The sequence below is a fragment of the Trachinotus anak genome, unplaced genomic scaffold, assembly GCF_046630095.1.
Source record: "Trachinotus anak isolate AG129_WGS33_773 ecotype Australia unplaced genomic scaffold, CSIRO_AGI_Tana_v1 ptg000008l, whole genome shotgun sequence".
NCBI classification, from domain to species: domain Eukaryota; kingdom Metazoa; phylum Chordata; class Actinopteri; order Carangiformes; family Carangidae; genus Trachinotus; species Trachinotus anak.
In genome coordinates, this window is record NW_027273859.1 from 29,269,553 (window position 1) to 29,290,608 (window position 21,056).

At 44.1% G+C, this 21,056-nt stretch overlaps 1 protein-coding gene across 2 annotated transcripts; it reads right to left on the reverse strand.

The window, feature by feature from the left end:
- Nucleotides 1-1,159: 1,159 nt before the first annotated feature.
- LOC139624721 (phosphatidylinositol 3-kinase regulatory subunit alpha-like) lies at nt 1,160-20,691 on the reverse strand. Of its 2 annotated transcripts, XM_071484060.1 has the most exons (17): nt 20,469-20,691; nt 18,959-19,447; nt 16,877-17,006; nt 15,384-15,476; nt 14,811-14,882; nt 14,560-14,676; nt 14,254-14,452; nt 13,583-13,665; nt 10,028-10,133; nt 9,532-9,630; nt 8,183-8,363; nt 7,965-8,090; nt 6,921-7,063; nt 5,994-6,170; nt 5,806-5,880; nt 5,337-5,507; nt 1,160-4,442 (listed from the first exon to the last, which is right to left on the reverse strand). In XM_071484060.1, the coding sequence occupies exons 2-17, from the start codon at nt 19,148-19,150 to the stop codon at nt 4,253-4,255; spliced, it is 2,154 nt and encodes a 717-aa protein (XP_071340161.1). In that variant the 5' UTR covers nt 19,151-19,447; nt 20,469-20,691; the 3' UTR covers nt 1,160-4,252. The 2 variants fall into 2 exon arrangements, with proteins under 2 accessions (XP_071340161.1, XP_071340162.1); XM_071484061.1 differs by lacking the exons at nt 13,583-13,665; nt 14,254-14,452; nt 14,560-14,676; ... (3 more) ...; nt 18,959-19,447; nt 20,469-20,691 and adding an exon at nt 11,820-12,005.
- Nucleotides 20,692-21,056: the final 365 nt, after the last annotated feature.

Genomic DNA, 21,056 nt, shown 5'->3' on the forward strand with positions numbered 1-21,056 from the left:
CATGGTCTCCACCATTTCTTAAGTCATGAGGAGTGTTGTTCATACGGACTCTTCTCATGACCACAGTGACACGACCCCATTTGAAGGCAGTGTAGTGTGGTGGGCAGTAGGCTACAATGATTTTTTTGTGTTTGATAAAGTAGCTCTGCTTGCACACAAGGTCCTTCAGGTGTAGTACAAGCTGCTGTCAGCTGGACATTAACTCTGACATTAAGTCATTATTTCATGTTGCCTATTTGGTTGGACCTTCCTAGACTGAGCCCCCAGAGTATAAATGAGCCCAGCACCCACTCTTCCTCTGAACAGACAGTAAACATATCAAAAGTGCAGAATGGAGGGAAAATATCTAAAAATCACTTTTATGGTAAAATTCAAAATATTTACCATTAACTGACAATGATACTCTACAGAGACAATGTAGGCTCCTTTTCCTGCCTCAGGGTTGTTAGTCATTCCTGGCTCCTAGCCCAGACTCTGCTGGAAAGCACAGGGGAGACGCGGGAGCTTCGGCCTTGAGGTGTCGTGTCATTTATTTACTGACCAACAGCCTGAAGCGCACATGCATCGCACTGTATGTTCACAGCTACACTGATAACTGTGGAGCCAACTCTCTGCTCCGGCCGCCAGCCTCACCGCTCTCCCCAGGATTATCCTCAATGCCCATGCCCAAACCTGCTGCCCGCCCTGCTTAACAAGCTCCGGTCTTCGCCACTGGCACACGGTCCTACCATGGATGTATTATAAGAACACGTGTATTATAAGAACTTATAATACATCCTTGGTCAGACCCACAAAAATGACAGAAACGATACAGCGCCCGGAAGGTCAGCTAGCTTTCAGAGACAATACCCTACTTTCACCACAGGAGGGCAGTAAATTCCATGATGAAAGCCAGCAGGGTTCAGGTTACCAGTGTCACATATTGAAATAACTACTTTTCTGCCCTGAAGTCTCCTGGTCTGTCCTTATCTTAACAATAGTGAATGATTTGTTTCTTCCTTCACAAATATATCAAATATTATAATGATGAAACACACACACACACACACACACTATGTATAACCATTAGTAAAAGCACACTGGAGAAATGGCAGTGATGAGATCAGATTTCAGTTGATTCTGTGCATAATCTGAACAAACCAGACAGGAAGTTTCAGTATGTCAGTATAAAGGCCTTCAGATTATCAGACCAACTGTTTTATTAATCAGTTCCTAAACAATTAACTTTCCATGACTTCTTATTGTCTAATGTTACAGGTTTTTGTTCGTGTTCACCAGAATGGTTTTAATTTGAAGTCTTCTGACTTGTTCCTCCCTCACAGAATCTAATAGGTGGTACAGAAAAAAAACAAAAAAACTAAAACAAAAAAAAAAACACCAGAGCTTGAAAATTCAGGACATTTCCAAACATTTAGTAATATGTGCTGTGAGGCCATTACCAGGTGGCTACCATGAGTACTGACTCCTTGCAGACAGCTTCCTGTACCTGGTGTCTCTTAGAAGAAGTCATGTGTCATAAAGCACAAAAACAGAAGATAATCCATAAAGACAAAATGTCGTGATTCAGACTTTTACATCAGTATCCTGTCGTATTGTCCACAAGTCCATGAAACCTTCAGTTAATTTCAGAAAGGTCAGGATGCAACATCCAGGTCTTGTCATTCCTGACTGTTTTTAAGACTCAGAAAAGTGTGGATCTTTGAGTATCCGGCACCAGGACTCTGGCTGACGAATGTTTATTGAAAGAAAGAATAAAGGACTCATCCTTCTGTTCTGCAAAAATTAAACAAGCCTCTCAGGCGGCGTTAAAACTACGACTCCAACATCCAAATAAAACTTGAAGAAACAGGAACCTGGAAAACACTGATGGGGTTTTTGGGGGTTGGGGTGGGGGTAAGGGGGCTTTGGATGAGCTCGTGGTGCACGTTTTTTTTTTCTCCTGATATGAAATGCAGATCAGCTGATTCGCCCTCATTTTAAACCTCGTTCAGAGTCACTCACAGTGTTTGAAAGAAGTCTCTCTCTAGATTGTCCACCATTTTGTATCTGACATCATCATCATCATCAGTTCACAGATGTAGTTTCAGAGACTGGTCCAGTTGTGGTTCTGTTCTGTTGAAGCGTGCTATGATTAAAGGAGGAGTGTGTGACTTTAAATCCAGACCTCAGTTCAGCTACACTGCTCCTGGTGCATTTCAGTCCAGACCAGCTCCGACCTCTGACCTCAGTTCAGTACCTTGTTTCTCCACAGACAGTAAATTGGGAAATTAAAGAGGCAGCTGCAGCGACTCATGCTGACGTCAACAATACATGGGACTCGTCTCAAACTCAGGACCTTGAAGCTAAGACTGAAGATTAAATTTAACCCTACGAGACCTCCAGAGGGAAACGACCAGCTGTTTTAGCTTGAAGATAACTCCTGAAAAATGATTTGAACCCTGACACATGCCACCTTTTTTTCTTCAAGTGAATTTCTATAAAATGTGACCTGGACAGACCAAGTTAAGAAAGTAGATTTACTGTCTTGTTGCTCTTTAATGTTTGAATTTCAGACGTCCTGTAAATGGATCAGAATCTGAACCTTCAGGACAAATGACACAACCTGACTGAACCGAATCATCAGCTTCACTTGAACAAAGAAAAGAGTCGCTGTGTTGGAAATCCAGCAGAAAAGTGCTTTCAAGTCACAATCAGTTAAAATGTGTTTGATGAGTTAGTGAAGAAAAAGGAGGAAAAGCCGCGATCAACAGGTTCATCAGGTTCTGACTGAAATGTGTCTGAAGAAGAATCATTGAAAGCTGAAGACAAACATCTGCTCAGCTTCATAAACTCGTTTTCAGTCTGAACGTCTGATGTTGGCATCATCTGATCAAAGCAAAAGGGGATTTTTTTTAGACAAACATTTTTATCAACATGAGGAAAATGAGAAAAAGTACAGCTGTGGTATTGTTACTAAAAGTCAGCCATCAGTACCTGATGCTGTGACGCACAGTCACACCTGAACACAGACAGGTGAGCGGGAGAATAAATGATGAGTCATCTCCTGCAAGCTGTCGACACCGACGGTAAACTTACTGAACAGTGACGTTTCAGTCCAGAGATCTTTGAGAGGTGTTTGATCCAGAAACTTTCACTGACAGGATTCCCCATCATCTCGTTTTGTTTCTAAATGTTCAGCTTAAATTGCACATTTTCCTCCTCCCATATGTTTCTGTTCTGTGTTCCTCTGTACGATCCACTTTTAAAGGATCCCTTTAGTTTGACCGCAGAGGACCTGGTCTGTACCTGCTGAACGTCCACAGGAGACACGGCTCATTTTAAAACGAGCTGCTTATGTGAACTTTTTGCAGAATCCAGCAGCACATGAGGAGCAAACAAAACTCATCACAGCCAAAATCAGGTGCCAGATTTCAGACCATTTCAGGTCCCTCCAGAAATATCTGAACGCCTCATTAATGTCTCTGAAACATAACTATTCAGTACGTTTACCTTCAAGTGTTTAAAGTGTGGAGTAGCTGATTGTTCAACTTTGAAAGTAAGTGTGAATATTTTCATTTATATATTCTGGTTTTTTGAGACTGAAGACACAGAGGAAATCCAACTGTCTTTTCGGTTTTTTGTTTGTTTCTGTTCTCACGTCTCCAGACCTCCAGTGACGGGGACACTTCAGGTCAGGGGACATGTCTTACGTCAAACTCTGACGACAGTAAAGCAGGAGGTTGATCCTCAGCATCAGCTGACAACTGAATTTTTACTTTCTATCAACTCAGGTCAAGGTCAAGTCAGGTGGGGCAGTTATTTTCCCCTGCCATCTCCACAGGAAGTTGAGCTCCATGTGAAGACTTTCACAGTAAAATATTAGTCATTTATTAGTCATAGATTCCTACAGGATGTAACGAAGCAGTAAACTGGACATGAAGCTCATCATCTGCAGTGTTTTAAATAGTACGAGTGTTTCTGTTTCAGTGATCTGCAGCACCAGGACTGACTGTGTCAACCAAGTACAGGTCGACTTCTGTCGTCATTGAGCCGAGTTCTCACGAGTTTTAAACGTGTTGTGTTCAGAGTGAACTGTATCATGAGGTCAGGTACTGGTCTGTGAGGAGAGACAAGTGGGAGGTGTCGACTTCCTTCCTGCTCGTTTGGTGAGACGTGTCGGACTGACCGGCTCGTGTTTGGGGGGGTCAGGTGTGTAAACGAGGTCTGGCTGCTGGTCTACGATGACATTATAAATGAGGAGGAAGCAGGTGGGTCACCGCCTCTGCTGGCTGTAGACGGGGAAGGCCAGCGTGACGTTGAGTGAGTCGTTGTGTTGGACCAGCGAGGTGTGCTGGTAGTGCAGCACCAGCTCCTTCAGGGATCCGTACAGGTTGTAGGGCTCTGCAAAACCGTAACCGGTGCTCGTCTTGTTGATGACGCAGTGTTTCACTTCTCCGTCCACCCTGAGAGAGGAAGAAACAGGTGAGTGAGTCTCTTGAACCTCAATATGTTTTGTTCACTACTGATGAAACTCATAACACTGATCTCAGAAACATCTCACATCTAATAAAGTCATCAGGTCAGGACACCTAGAACCTCGCCACTGACCCCTTGAAGCTGGCAGAGGACCTACAGAACATCCAAGGCCCAACATTCCCTGAACCTTCTAAAGGACCCATAGAACCTTATTACTGACCACTAAAACTTCCAAAACTAGATGTAGAACCTTCTATTACTATTAAAAATGTCAAAAGACCCATATGTAGTCCTAAAGGACCCCTAGAACCTCCTCACTGACCGCAACCTCTTATAATACAGAACCTGGTCAATGACCACCTTCTAAACAACCCCTAGAACAACCCAAAAGACTTCTAGAACCTTTCCACTAACCTGTAAAAGCACCTATACATTCCAGAGAACCTCTAAATAACCACTAGAACTCCATAAAGGTCCCCTAGATCTTGTAACCGACCACTAAAACTTCCAAAACTAGATGTGGAACCTTCTCAATGACCATTAGAACCCCAAAGGACCCCTAGAAACACCTTGATGACCTCCATAACCTCCTCCAGGACCTCTAGAACCTTATTAATGACTACTAAAACCCCCCTAAAACCATCTACAGAACTTCTTCAATGATCACCTTCTAAACAACCCCTAGAACAATATAAAAGACCCCTGGAAACTTCCCACTGAACAGTAAAACCTCTTCAGTAACCTCAAGAACCTTGTAGACCTTTAGATTTACTTTAATTTGTCGCCTGCCTGTATGTTCCAACAGAATCAAACACAACAGAGACCAGCCCAGCTGATGGGTAAGCGTCTACACAGACAGCCGAAGAGGTAAAGAGACTTACACCACGGAGCAGGCGTAGCAGCCCGGTTTGCTGCTGTCTCGGACCAGGAAGGTTCCGTCCCGCTTCCCTCGGAGCAGAGACTCGGCCTGACTGCGGTTGATGTTTCCCAGACGCCACAGACGCTCGTCGTGGTGAGGAAGGTCCTCCTCATCCTCCACCATACTGTACTCGCTGAGGGGAGGAGGCCATGTTAGCAGGGGTTCACACTGACACACAAGGTCTCACATTGTCATTCTACGACTATTGTGGCCAAATATAAATACAATCTTTAACAGTATTACAACAATATTTCATCAATTAATCATCCATGCATGTGCAAGTAAATGTAGTTATACTTATATACTGTATTTTCTATCAAGCTCAGTAGGAGTAAACTCAGTAGAGTTACTTCCTGCCACAGTTTCACTCCTGATGCCTGATTCCTGATCTTCCTTCACATCAGACACACGTTTAGATGGTTCAGACTTACTCCTCTGTGGTTTCGTTTTTCAGACCGAGCCACTCGTTCAGTTTCCTCTGACGGACTCCCTTCTGGGTCAGCCACCTGAGAAACACACACACACACACACACACACACAGAAATACAAGGCAGATGTTAGTACAACATGTTGTACCAGGCAGCTTTGATCTGAGTGTGTGTGTCTGACTGTGACCTACATGAGGTACTGGTCCCTGGTCTTGCGGAGCTGGATCAGGTCTGGTTTGATGCTGTTCATCTTCTTGTCGATCTCTCTGTAGTCAGCGGCCTGTTTCTTCAGATCCACCTCCAGGTGACACTTACTGTCCACGATCTCACTGATGCGAGACTTCAGCTTGTCGTAGTTCTCCATGATCCTTTGGAGACGGAAAAAAAAAATCCTATTATGCATCTGAAGAAGAAGAGGGGGATTTCTGCTGATGTAAGAGTTTACTAGAGACTCTAAATTGTTTATCCATATTTTGTTTGTGTTGTGGTGTTTGTTAATTGTGTTACATCATTAATTAACTCATCATTTTTTTCTTTCCAATGCTGAACTAGTCTGCGGATTAAAGCTCCATGTTTCAACTTCTCCAGTGTTTTATCTGAAGTGTTGATCTCCATCAGAAGATATATCTGTGGTTTTAAGAACCAAAAACCATCTCAGTGTGGTTTTACTTCTCCTCTCTCAGGCTTCTCTCTGGAGCTCTAGTAACAACAGGTCTTGGGGCTTAGGGCGTGGCTGAGGGTGGGGACTGCTTTGTTGTGACATCACAAAGTTCCAGCAGTCCTGACGGCTGGTTTTAAGGCTCAGTTTCTGAATACAGGCTGTGTACATTTCTCTGTGGACTGAGGCTTTGATACTTTCACAGTATTAATATAGAACCTAGACCTGCTTTATAATCACAAACACATGGACATCTACCTTTAGACTGTGTGGAGCTTTAATGTAGACACAGTCTGAGCCTCCAGCCAGCTGGACCCCAGTACATCCTACTAAATTTACCAGCAGGTGGTTTCTTCTTGCAGGCTCTGTTGCCACGGCAGCCAGGCGCCCCTCATATATATGTGTGTGTGTGTGTGTTTTAAAGGTCTCTCTCACAGTTGCCACGGCAACAGCCTCCTACCTTTGTATCTCCTTGTCGTTACCCTCTCGACGAAACTTCTCGATGTACTCTTTACTGAAGCGCTCCTGAGTCTGACACTGCTCCTCAAAGATCTTGATGGTCTCATTGAACGCCTCGATGGCCGTCCTCTTCATCTGGATCTCCTGAGGGACGAACAAACACACACCGGTGTGAGTGGAAGTTGTAGTTACGACAGGCTACAACAGTGATTTTGGACACTGTTGACGCCAAATGCATCTGTGTGCACAGTTCGATCTCCATCATACAAACAGCCCAGACATATTTTAATCACTAAAACTCCCATGAACAGCAGATTTCTTTAAAACAAAAGGATGTTCTGTGTCTGTTGATACTACATTTCCCATCATGCTGCTGTGACCTGCCAAGAGTGAGTGGTGGGGGCTCTACCTTGTGGTGTCTGCCTCTTACCGCACCGATGTGAGCATGAAAAACTACACTATTTGAAAGTTCCTAATTATTGGCACAACTAGTACCTCAGTTTTGGTACCAATATCAAATCAATATTCTTATCAATGACCTAATGTGATAAATATACATGTTTTTACAGAAAACCACAAAAACTAAAAAGTTGTCAAGTGATGACTGTTGAGTGACACAAAACGTCAGCTGGCTCCCAGAATCTTTTAAAACTCTTAGTGGTTTGGGACCAGTTCACGCTGCACATTCTGTGTCGTTTTATAATCAATCACCAGCTCTTACAACCTCCACTGCCTGGCTTTTCAATACACACAATTTTAAACACAAGAAAATACTGCAGCTTTTTTTAAACTATGATCCAAAACAAGTGAACCCCTGCCAGGAGCTACAAGAGCTGTGAACATTTAAACAACAGCTGAAAACCTATTTATTTAATCTTATTTAACTTTTAATAAATTCTCTCATATTTTACTACTGGTTCCTGTTTTTTTTCATTTACATTTTTTATCATCTACTGTCTTTGTATTCTCTAATTTCATTGTCATTCTATTCATCCTTATTTTATTGTACTCGTCCAATTTTGTAGAGTAGTGCAGTGTACTGTACCTGTGATGTCCTGGTATACTCTTCGTACAGCCGGTCGTACTCTCGGTTCTTCTCCTGGTACTGCAGGTGATACTCGTGGAGCTTCTTCCCCACAGCTTCGATACTGTCCTCCTTCACCACCTGGTCCTGAACAACACAACCAGACAGCTCCAATCAGAAAACTCACCAACCGACACAGGAGAAACAGAACCAGACGACCATCGGACGGCGGCACACACCTGCTGGTGTTTGGAGACTGGGTAGAGCAGCTTGACGTCCAGTTTGGGGTTGTACTGGGCCAGAGACTCGTGGCGGTAGTGGTTGATGAGCTCCACCACCGAGCTGAAGGTTAACGGGTCGGAGAAGCCGTACTTCCCCTCCCGGTGGAAAATCTTTATCAGTTTGTTGTTGCCTCCCTTCCTGCAGGGTGTCGGAGCAGACCAGTGTGTGATGTTATATTCTGGGCTAATGTTGATCCAAACACATTTACACATCAGTCGCAGTGGGACAAAGGCCACAGAGCCAGTGACTGATCCGATGTCAGCTGTGCAAGTATCTGTACATATGTTTTTGTGTTTTTTAATATAAACACCTGATTCAGGAGAGCATTACTGTAAATGACGACCCGCAAATCATTTTACTGTCTGCTGCCAAGCTGATGGACAAAATCTAATCTGCATTCTAGTGAAATTTATTTTTACCCACAGCCACCAAATATGAAAATCTACTTTCTAGTTAAAGGTCCATATTTGACACTTTTATTTGAAGTGTTGATCCATAAGATGATACAACACATGGACGTCTACCTTAAAGTATTTGTTTAAATTCTGCAGCTAAATGTACAATTAGTAGCAAGATTTAAACAATTACAATTTACTGATTTAGAGTTCAGATAAAACATGAACTCAAAATTATAGTTTGATTTAAAGCATCAACAATTAACTGATTAACAGAAAATGAATCATCATATATTCTGATAATGGACTAATTGTTTCAGTCAAACATTTCCAGCTCTTTTTGTGATCACCTCAAAGTAAAGTCAGTCTCTCTGGGTTTTAAACAATTGGTTGTATAAAACGTCAGAATGTCCATCTTTAACTGTGGGAAATTATAACAGGCTCAAGGTTTTACTGGAGGACACAGGACGTGTGTTAAAATACAAATACAAACACCAGGCTGCCTGCAGGATTAAACCTAGATTCAAGGTTTTCAACTAAAATTAGACCAATATCAACAATAAATCAACAATAATTATTTTCAATATCCTAAAGCTGAATTTAAAAGAGAAAATATTCTAATGCAGTTGAAACAATGAACAGTGGACGAAGCAGGTTCCTTAAAAGGTCAAAGGTCAATGATCCACATGAGGTAACCTGATTTGTTTTTATAATTTAAAAAAAAAAAAGGGAAAACTGGTTTAATATATTTTACTATTACTACTACTAACAATAAATCTACAGTTATTCCTGTGTGAGGACTTTGAAGCTCCCTCTGAGAGAACCTGGGAGTCGCAGACCCGGTTGTGTGTCAGAAACGTGAACGTGTGACTGTGAGGACGTGAGTGAGGCCACGGCGTCGGACAGGTCACCTCAGAGTCAGAGTGTAATCTCCGTGCATCTTCGTGGAGGCGTCTCGCACCAGAAATGTACCATCAGCTGTGTCTCTGAGCTTCTCATTCACCTCCTCCCTGGAAAACACACACGGACACACACTTTAAATACCAAATATACAAACACGCTACAAATACACACAACACAAACACACAATGCCTCTCAATGCTTTTAACTTCAACAACTGCGTCTCAGCAGCTTCATCATTTTTTCGTGTCCCCTGAAAACACTTCTGTTGTGTTTGCAGCGTGTTTCTAAATTTGTTTGCGTTGTGTCTGTTTGCTTGTGTTTTCTGAATTTGCAAGACATTGAGCCCTCAGTAGATACAGTACAGTACTGAACAGTAGATGTAGTAATTCATCTTTAAAACTGAAATGACAAGTTTGATTTTTTATTCTAGTTTCTTCTTTTAATTGTTCAGGTTCAGCCTTTAGCCTGGACATGTATATATGTCTATGTATCTGTGTATGTTACCTGGAAATGTCTCCCCAGTACCACTCGGCGTCCTGCAGAGCCATGCTGTTGTTAAAACTGCTGGAGGCTGCTGGAGTCGCCGACTTCACTGGTTTAGGAGGTAAAGCTGAAAGACACAGTCACACAGAGAGAAATGAAAACGCTGCTTCTTTCATCAGCATCAGCTGCTGAGTCCAACACTGAAAACACATCAGTTCTCTACATCTCATCATTCTTCTTCTCATGAAATCTGTGGAGGCATCGATATGTAATAAGAGCAGCAGAACATTTGATCTCGTGTCCACCAGAGAGCACAGTGTCACGTCCATACTGCTCATTACTTTAGGCTGTTATCAATATATTTGACCCGTACTGTGCCAAGATGTGCAAAGGTTTTCTTTATACTTTAACTCTGCTTTGTGTTGAACAAACAGGTTTATTGATATTTTAGAAAGAATCTTTTTCTCCGCATCACTCCTGTATCATCAGGTGTTCGGAGCTCAGTGGGACTTGACGACCTGTAGTTTGACCACGTGTTTTCACCTCACCTGAAGGCCGACACAACCCTTATTGTTTATTTTCTAGTCATATTAATTAATCTGGCCTGTTGTGATGGAATATACTTTCATAAGAATTAGTGTACATTTAATAAAATACCTTCAGATCCTTTTGATTCGGCCGCCCACAAAATGCAGGAACTACATGATACAATGGTTCCTCAGAAAAACAGGCAAACGTTCTGTTTACCAAAAATGCACCGAACACTTAACTTGTGCCACCGACGTGTTTTTGAAAAATAAAAATGCACAAGTTACAAACAGTAACCAGAGCTCACTGCTCACCACAGTGCTACCAGAAAACCAAGGAACACACACAGTAAACGTACGACGCTCCTCACAATACACCACCTGTAACAGGAAGCACACTACACAACCTGATCAGAAACGGTCCAAATACACAGCGCACAACATTAGTTATACTCCAGCACCATAACAACATGTTTGACAAACCCCCAGATACGTTACGGCCACAACGAGACACCCGACTGGAGCCTGTGAGCAGCAACACGTCAGTAATCAGACCCCAATAAAAACTGAATGTAAGAGTCTGGAGGCTGGTGAAGACAAACCACACTAAAAAAGCAGCCATCTTCCTGGTTTTCAGTGTTTTTAGATTTTAATTATCACGTTATCTGCAGACTAATTAATCAAAGTAACGTCCTCATTTATTATTAAACATGATAATCTACAGATTTGAGAAGCTACAACCAGCAAACACTCAAACGATGGAGATATTACTAATCAATGAATAAATTAACCAACTGATTGTAATTACATCACAGTATCAGATACTGAGAATCATTATCATGATTGATTTCCTCATTTTCTACCAGTTTTTAAATGTCCACTCCCTCCACACTGTGGCTCAGGTGACACACACCTCCACAGCCTGCAGGTGTGATTACACCTGTCTGAGCAGTTTATGGTGCCGCGCGTTAAACAGGCTCAGGACACGAAAAGATCCATCGAGAGAACAAACAGGCGGCCAATCGATGATGAATATGATCAACAGCTGCAGCTGAAAGAAAACATAACGTTTGATTAACCGCAGAGAGTGTGTGTGTGTGTGTGTTCTTGTCTGCAGGTTCACACAGTGTTAAAAAGTCGCAGTGATTTCAGTTTAGATTTAATAAAATAACTTTAATGCAGAAGGACAGAATTTAAACGCAGCCCCCCCCCCCCACCCCCCACCTCAGACTGCCACCAGGTGTCGGTTTCCTCTCACAGCTCCAGGTTCAGGACCGAGCTCCTACCTGGACTCTGCATGTTAATGTAGCAGAGGATTTTGTCTCGTCCTCCTCTCAGAGGCTCGGCCTCGGCCCTGCCTCCCTCCTCCCGCTCCATGTCGCCCTCTAAACCGTCACCCGCCTCCACGCCGCCTCAGAGGGGAAACGAAACGCGGACCCTTCTTTTCTGGATCTCATGATCTCCTGCCTTCGGCCGAGCGCTCCTCTCCTGCCTCGAAAAAAATGACGTCATCTCGAAGGAAAGAGGTCCAGACTACATGTTCCTCACTGAGCCCCGTCTTTCCCTCTTTCTGACTCTTCCTCTGACTCTTCCTCCTCCACCGATCACTGAGATCTGCAGGGTATCCTCTCTCTCGGCCCGGTCTGCACCTTCAGGTAGATCTCTTACATTTCCACCTTTAATGAGAAACTATCAGCCTGCGTACAGTTTCCCAGCATCCCTCTGATATCAGCCTCGTCTCGCCTTCAGTTGTTCAGACGTTTGAAACGACGCAACTTTCTCTCCATCTGCCTCCCTCTCCCTCCCTCTCCCTCTCTCTCTCTCTCCCTCAGCCTCAGTTCAAAGCTCAGGAGAGCAGCTTGGAGATGTGTGACATCACCATCACCCCCAGCCAATCCTGCAATGGCAATGATATCACCGAGGCAACACACCCCCCTCCCCTCCCCTCTCCTCCCTTCTGCTGCATCTTTCACTCTGAGGATGGATGATGTCATCGTTCCTGCTGCCGCTCAGCCTGACCGACCGACGGAGCACATGAATGGATGACTGACTGAACAGCCTGTTAATGACTGCATGAATTACTGCTGACTGACAGACTGAATTCATTCAAATGTTTTCATCATTGATTCATCTGCCAGTTATTTTTTGATCAGCTGAACAGACACTGGCCACACACCTGTGAGCCCGCACTGTGTGGGTCACCTGACCAGCCTCCATGTGGAGCTGGACCTCAGCACTGAAGCCCAGTGTTGGAGCCTAAATACAGTCGATTCATGTTGCAGTCATTAGTTTTAGAGCAACATTGACAGTGGTTAATGTAAGTGAAGGATCATTTGCAGTATAACAGCTCTCATTTACAGAACTGCAACACCATAAGGGGAGGGGCAGTGGGTGATAGCGGGTCAGTCAGGTGGTTGTCTGCCTCCGCCACTCAGACCAGCTCCAGGTCTCATCCCTGTTTATCCAGAGTCATATAGAATATGAACCATTCGTGTGAAATTTTGTCTTAATTGATGTGTGAAGTTGTGTGTAGTGTTTTGTAAGGTCACACTGACCTTGACCTTTGACCATCAAACTGTAATCAGTTCATCCTTGATTCCAAGTGAATGTTTGCCCCAAATTTAAGGAAGTTCTGTCGTGTGTTACTGAGATATTGTGACGTCAGACATCATTGATCACCATTATCAGTAAACCTTTCAGATCTATTCTGTCTGAATAAAATACAAAGAGTTCAGATCAGATCACAGAAGGAGCTGAGGAGGATGTGAATCAAATCTCGAGGAAAGACTTGAAAAACATCTGACATTCAACTCGTACGATTGAGCAACAGCTGCGACTTGTGACCGTGACACAGATCCAACGTGACGCTGCTTCACCGCCGTTAGAGGAACTGAGATCGACCGCCAAGGAGTCTGGAGCCAGAGCCGCTTGAAATCAAGTCACATCTAAATGATTCAGAGGACAGTCGACCACAAGCAGCGGCCCTGTTAAAACACTGAGGGGGGTGTGTGTGTGTGTGTGTGTGTGTGTGTGTGTGTGTGTGTGTCACCTGGCGCAGCCTGGTTCATGTTGAGCTCGCTGGTTATCAGAACCTCCAGAACCTGGACCAGAGGATCCAAACTGGACTCAGACCTGAGCAGACACATGGACTCAGAGTCAGATTCATCAGTGTCAGTTCAGCTACAGGAACCTGGTTGTTCCAGTTTTTAGCTGCTTTCCAGTAACATAGTGATTATTCACATCATCGCTTCACGTCAACCACCGTGTTATTTATCATTTATTTATTTTATGATTTTCCAAATGCAGTATTTCCGTGTTAACTGTTGGCTGCCAATTAGTAATTTAAAAAATCGTTATTACTATCAATTTGATTTGATCACTGACCCGACTCCCAGACACATACTACTGTTTGGTGCTTTTAGGAAGATGGTTGGAAGAGGTCACTACCCCCCCCCCCCTTTCACAAAAAGACCCAAACAAACTTTTAATTTCCTTCTAAAATAAAACTTGTTGACCCATCATCTCTACTGTTACTGGAACCATTTGCATGTTCTACATATCTGTGACTTCTTCAAACAGTCCCACTGGTAATGTGATCTACTGCACAACAACACACAAAGGTCCCAACAATTTCTCAGAGACACTGAAAATTCTCCTGTTCTGTTTCAACACATATGTACAAGTCAGCTGTGTGTGTGTGTGTGTGTGTGTGTGTCTGACCCTGCAGTCTGTCTGAACAGCAGTGGACTGAAGCTCTCAGCCAGGTTTCGGGGGCTCAGCTGGTTTCTGGAACCATGCAAACAGAGTCGGGCAAGGTGTCGGACCACGCTGAGCAGGGTCAGGCCATACTGGGCCGGGCAGGCCGGCGAGCTCGCCACACCTCGCAGCACCTGGGCACAGTCCTCTGGGTCTCGGACCTCTGCAGACAAAACAGAACCGTGAGCGCACACAGAGACTCAACCACAGAAAACACACGGCAGTTCTGAATCGTCAGGACGAGACAGGCGCGGTCTGGTTTCTGCTGACCTTGCACAGCGTGGATCATGTCGGCCTGAAGCGAGGAGGGGAGGACAGGACCAGGGAGGTCCAGCAGGAACCGGACCACCCCGTCACACAGGGATGACACCTCCAGCTGCTCCACATCTGAAAACAAACACACCTCAGGTCAGTGACAAGGATCAATCACAATGTCCTTCAAGATATGTTGTAGATTAAAGTAATCAGTGGTTCATGAATGAAATGAGTCTAAGTGTCCGGAAGCAGAAATGGTTCCTCACCGGAGTCGGCGAGCTGCCGCGTGTCCAGACCTCCTCCGCTCACACTGCGATACACACTGGGACTGTCCAGACCTGCAGCAACACACACCACACACCAACAACATGAGCTCATCACATTAATGGTCAACAGTGGGGAACACACTGTGGATCCCTGTGATCTTTATCTGGATAGATTATCTGATTAATGACATCTGATCACAGATCAGTATAAGCACTGTTGTCATTCTGACCACAATGTCACTGAATCTCAAACTTAAAATTATAACTTTTCCCACTGACTCCACTGATGATAGTGCCCCTCAGATGAGGCCTTGTTACTATAGCGACGACAAAAAGCTACCATGGCACAAACCGAGCGTCTGCTCCTCCTCCCTGACCACAGGTCAGTGGTGCAGGTTGTTATACTGACAGTGTAGAACAATAACAAACAGATGTAACAGCGAGCAGCGAATAGCTATTTAAAGATGGCAGGTTTGTTTAGAACATCCTGTGTGTTCCTCTCACAGGGATCCCATCTTTAGGTTCTGTTGGTCATGTCTGTGCCGTTCATGTCCACGTGTGTCAGTTTGGTACCTTTGGTCTCTATGGCCTCCATCAGTCTGCTGAGGAGGGGAGGGGCCGTGTCCGGGGGTCCAAACTGCTCTGGGAGGTCTGGCAACATGAAGCCTAAAGAAAAAACACGGAGGACACAAGATCACAGTCAAAACATCAAAGGTACAAGGACATCAAAAGAAGCTGAGCAGTCAACTACAACTCCCAAGGTGCATTTCACTTGAGTATCACATTCTGTTGTTAAAGCACAGAACCAGTCAGATTCTGAGTCTCTCACTGGCTGCTTCGTCATGGAAACAGCAGCTGAGAGGCAGCTTCAAGAGCTTTTAATGTGAAAGGGTGAAAGCAGAGGTGGCTCTGCAGCTTTGTGAAACAGAAAGGTAACATCTGCAGCCAGGTCACTGCTGCCTACCAGCTTTCACCACACACACACACACACAGCTGGTGTTTAATCAGGGTTGTGGTTGCTGACACCAGTCTTACCAGAGAACACAGGAAGTATGTGTGTCTGATTTTACTGTGTGTGTGTGTGTGTGTGTGTGTGTGTGTGTGTGTGTGTTGTAGAGAGGAAGCAGCTGAAGGAAACTGAAGCGTGAGTCACTCTGAGCCAGTTTCAGGATGAAAACTGCTCAGACTTTCTTCAGTTCAAAGTGACACATTCATGGACAAAAATAAATGCAACTATGATTCGTTTGGCAGGAAACACGAAGTCCAGCTGAGGCTGATGGGAGCGACATTAGTTGTATTTGATCACAAACCAAAGTATTGGACAAACTGAAACGTTGGCCTGATTCACCAGAGACAGAAGGATTCATGTCCGCCATGCCTACAGCCACACTGCTAAAAACACCATGTCATGAGAACAATAAGAAACACACACGAGGCCAAACCACATTTTGTGAGGTCACTGTGGCCTCGACCTTCGACCACCAAAGTCTAATCAGTTCATCCTTGAGTCCAAGTGAATGTAAATTTGAAGGGATTCCCTTGAGGGGATCTCGAAATGTTGCGTCCACAAGGCCAAAACCATGTTTTGTGAGGTCACCACGACCTTGACCTTTGACCTCCCAAAACCAGTTCATCCTTGACTCCAACTGGATGTTTGTGCCAAATTTGAAGAAGTTCCATCGAGGCGTTGCTGAGATATCGCGTCCACGAGATGGACGACCTGAAAACAACAGGGCTCCGGCTCTGAGGCAGGAAAACGTCCAGCCTGCGGTGTGGCCCCATGATACAGAGGTGTGGCCCCATGATACAGAGGTGTGGCCCCTTAATACAGAGGTGTGGCCCCGTGATACAGAGGTGTGGCCCCCTTAATACAGACATGTGGCTCCATGATACAGAGGTGTGGCCCCTTAATACAGAGGTGTGGCCCCTTAATACAGAGGTGTGGCCCCGTGATGCAGACGTGTGGCCCCGTGATACAGACGTGTGGCCCCGTGATACAGAGGTGTGGCCCCGTGATACAGAGGTGTGGCCCCGTGATACAGAGGTGTTCACTGAGCTTCACTCACCCTCAGACTCAGAGTCAGCCCTTGCTGATGCTGCCGATGGTGGTCTGGGTGGGCGTGGTTTCGGCGTGGGCGGGGACATCCTCTTTCTTCCGACAAACTCCACGTACGTCCCCGGAAAGTCACCTTTTTCCTGACGAGGGACGAGTTCGAGACGCACAGGTGTAAAAATCAAACAAAAACACACTGTTAAATGTCCCAAACACACTTTCAGTCCGAACCACGTTTACAGGCTCGTTACCAACATTTACTCATGTTTTGTATCTATGTTCAGGCTGCTACTGACAAGTATTTTCATTATTGATTGAGCCTTCATTGAGACTTCTCAGACTTAGCACTTAGCAACACATGTAGTGACTTCTGGTCTAGTTTATGTTGCAAACGTTGGACTTTGAGACATTGAGATGAACAGTTTCCTCTATTTTGTGACTCATTAGTTCCCATCCAACTGATCTATATGAAATAATAAAATAATCCACTGATTATATCAATAATAAAAAGAATCTCTAGATTATTGCATCTGCCTCAAAAATCGAGTATCAGGCTCCACTATCAACATCTTGGCAAGTTCTGCACTGAGCTGTGGAGAAATTCAACTTGGTGTCTTAACCAGCCTGAAGCCATCTGCTCATCAGTGAATTAATTATCAAGCAACAGAAGAAAAAAGATCTTTCCATTTATCAAGTAAAACTACCAAACATACAGTCAATATTTCAGCTTGTTTATCAGCTGGTTGATCATTGTGAGAGTTTTATGCAGAGGTTTAAATGTGTGGTGGGAGGACGCTGCCTGTCAGTAATGATATCAGTAAATGTGGAATAGATTTTGCACAATTGAAGGAAAATCTGAGGTGAGAGCTCAGAGTGAAGATGAGGAGGCAGAACGACCTGAGAGAGTGAGTGTGTTTCTGTCAAGATGTCAGAGAAACCACAGTGTGAACTGTGATGATTTACTAAACATCAACAGTGAGGCGCTCGTCACTCTCTTCCTGTGAAGAGTCACCCTGTGGCCCACTGTGTTTCCTCCCACTGCACAAACAGGTGAAATGGAAACTTTAAACTGCCTGTAGGTGTGAGAGAGTCGGACTGTGTTTGTCAGGTTGTATGTGTTTAATCTGACAGAACCTGTGACTCTGTCTCCAGCTGTGTCCGAAGCTGTGGCGCTTCCTAAAGGCCAAACAGAGGTGAGACGGTCTAGTGTATCTGTCTCAACTGTGCCCGCCCATTGCATCATAAAAAGCGGCTCCTGTTGCATGGCAACCTTGACAATACGCAAATTTATAAAAAATGTACTTTACTGTTTTCAGAAAAACTTGAGGTTTTAAGGCCCTGGGTTTAAACAGTTGCTGTTGAACTGAGCCGAAACCCAATACTTTGATTTAAAAGTGTAAACCTCTGGTCTCAAAGGAGTTTTAAATCGAAAGCAACTGGACTTGGTTATTTGTCTAGGAAGACGTTTCACCTCTCATCCAAGAGGCTTCATCAGCTGGTCAGGTGCGGGAAAGAACTGATGAAGCCTCTCGGATGAGAGGTGAAACGTCTTCCTAGACAAATAACCAAGTCCAGTTGCTTTCGATTTAAAACTCCTTTGAGATACTATGACCTGGACAAATGAGAATATTCACAGGCTCACTATAAACCTTTGGCTCTCTGTCAGTGTCCTGAGAATCTTGGGAAAAATTGGGCCTGAAAGGATCCACCCGTCGGAACCTTCATTGTCATCGTCTGCTTTTGAAGGAGGCTTTGAAATGGGACAGTCATGCTGCTGTGACATAATCTGTCTTCAATGCAGCCTCTGAAGGAGGAAACCCCTGAATTGGGACCCAGTTTAGGATTCCTCTCACGCAGTGCATGATGGGATGTCACTCTGAGTAATTAGAGAGAGGTTGGGTGGGTGGATAGGGTTTGTTCTGGACGTCTATGGGTCCATTTGTCCCAGATGTGTGTCAACTTTGTAAAACTTCATATGTCCAATGACAATGAAGTCAAGTTCAAACATGGAAATCAGTAAAGCAGGAGATACGAGGATCTCACTGGACAGTCACAGGGTCAGGACTGTGTCTAACCGGTCGGCGTGGCGTGCTACCTGCGTGGTCTCATTGAAGCCCGGCAGCCATCCGATCTCTGACGGTCGTTCTTCGGCTCCGTTGCTGCAGCCGAGAGCCAGCAGCGCTCCTTTACTGACCAGCAGCATGTCTCCCACATGCAGGTCGATGTCTTCCTCCCTCTCCTTCTTGTAGTCGTACAGCGCTCGGTACTGAAAACCCTCCGAGCTCATCCTGACGCCTGCTGCTGTCAGCTGAGTATGGCTTCACAATAACTAACAAAAACAGCTCTGAATAAAAAATATAAAAATAGGCTTTACTCTTGTCCTGAGGAGATCTAATGTGGAGAATCTAGACTAAGCAGATATGGCGTTTCCAGCTGTCTGTGCGTCTCCCCCGTCTCCATGTCTGCTAATGTCCTGTCATCCCTCCAGGCCGAGCCACAGCTGCTCGATCAAAGCATCCTCGCCGTTCATGAACAGGAGTCTCAGCAGAGGTAGCGGCCACATCTGGGGAGGCAACGGCTCGACCTAAGAGACAAGAAGAGGTCAACAATAACAACAATGTCCAGTTATTTCAATTAATCAGTTACTGAAACCCACACCACAGTAAGAATGTCAACAGCGATAATCAAATCTGTTGGTACTGAGGGCTGTGACTCGGTGTTGGACGGTTAATTAGACAAAACATCTGATGACACAATTTATCACCATTTCATAAACCAAACAATTAATTAAACTGATTTTATAAAAATCATAAATCCTTGTTTGACATTTGACTCCATGACCAACCATCAACAAACAAAACTTGGACGATAAGGAAAAACAATAGTGCTGCAACTAACAATCAATTTTGGGTTTATTCCGCAATAGTTTTCTTAATTAATCGATTTATTGTCCATATTGTCCATAAGTGTCAGAAAAACACGAAAATGCGAATCAAAAGTTCCCAAAACACAAAACCCAGAGACACATAAGGAAATTAGCAAATATTCACAGTCGAGAAGCTGAAATCATCAAATGTTTGAAATATTTCCATATAAAAATGATCGATTATCAAAATAATTGATGAGAAGAGTCAGTTTTAGCATCTAAACCAGTTCCTGTCAGGCGATGTAACAACAGGCAGATTTTAACCAACATGACTGAACAAACAAACAGGATCTAAGGAGAAATGAATAAGACGAGGTGAGAACTAAGTGACTGTGATGTGTAAAATACGAAGGATGCTGATTTTAAACAGATAAGTTATCACAAGCACAGAACATGCAGAGTCTGAAAGAGGCTCAGCAAACAGAGGAAAACGAGAAAAAACGCATCCGACTGAGATGAAGGTGTTTTCCGGTCACAGCGTGAAACCAGACTTAGTTTGTCATCTTCAGCTACACGTCCACAACCAACCTTCACCTGTAGCTGCCGAAGGCTGTGAATCCGTGCTGTAAAAACCAGACATGAAACACAAACAGCGAATCGCTCCAGGAAACGGGAAACGACAATGCATGCCAGTGCTAGCTTAGCATGCTAGCTTGCATCGGTCGTTACAGCGACTCACCTTTTCTTATTTTTCACCACGAAAAGCCTCCAGCAGAGCAAAGTGCGGGCGCCGGTAGGGAGCAGCGAGGAGACATGACCTCCAGATATGGTCCAAAACTGAAATATCTCCTTATTCTAGCGATTATTTTCAAGATGAATACACTCGTGGTTCAGCCGTCTGAATGTTGGCAGCAACAAAAGTGCGTCAAACCCGCAGCAATAATCCAAAGCACTTCCGGTGCGGCGTGTCAAAGTAAAACTGCCTTTATGACATTAAAAAGCCAAACATTTAAAATATAGATCCACTTTTAAGGCAAATCATTAGGTTATTATACAGTGTGTACGATTTACGTTCAATGTTTCATGAAAAGTCCAATCTGACGACATATTTTCCTTTCTAATATATGTTATATAACCGTGTAACGCAAGAAGAATTGACAAGTTCCGGATTGCTTTCAAAATAAAATATTTATATAGAACATGTTGCAAAATTAATGCGTGTTAAACAGCACCAGCGACAACATAATGTTGATTTTTGAAAGATAATGTTTTTTAAAAATGAAGATATTTAAGTTTCGCCTTCAATTTTCTTTTTACATCGCCCATT

Bases quoted from the DNA above. Each gene is read 5' to 3' on its own strand.
- LOC139624721 (XM_071484060.1), bottom strand. From the start codon at position 19,150: ATGAGCTCGGAGGGTTTTCAGTACCGAGCGCTGTACGACTACAAGAAG. The intron at 8,091-8,182 runs GTGTGTGCCGCC...TGTGTTGTTCAG, and splicing joins CAGTCTCCAAACACCAGCAG to GACCAGGTGGTGAAGGAGGA. The intron at 7,064-7,964 runs GTACAGTACACT...TTCGTCCCTCAG, and splicing joins AGTATACCAGGACATCACAG to GAGATCCAGATGAAGAGGAC.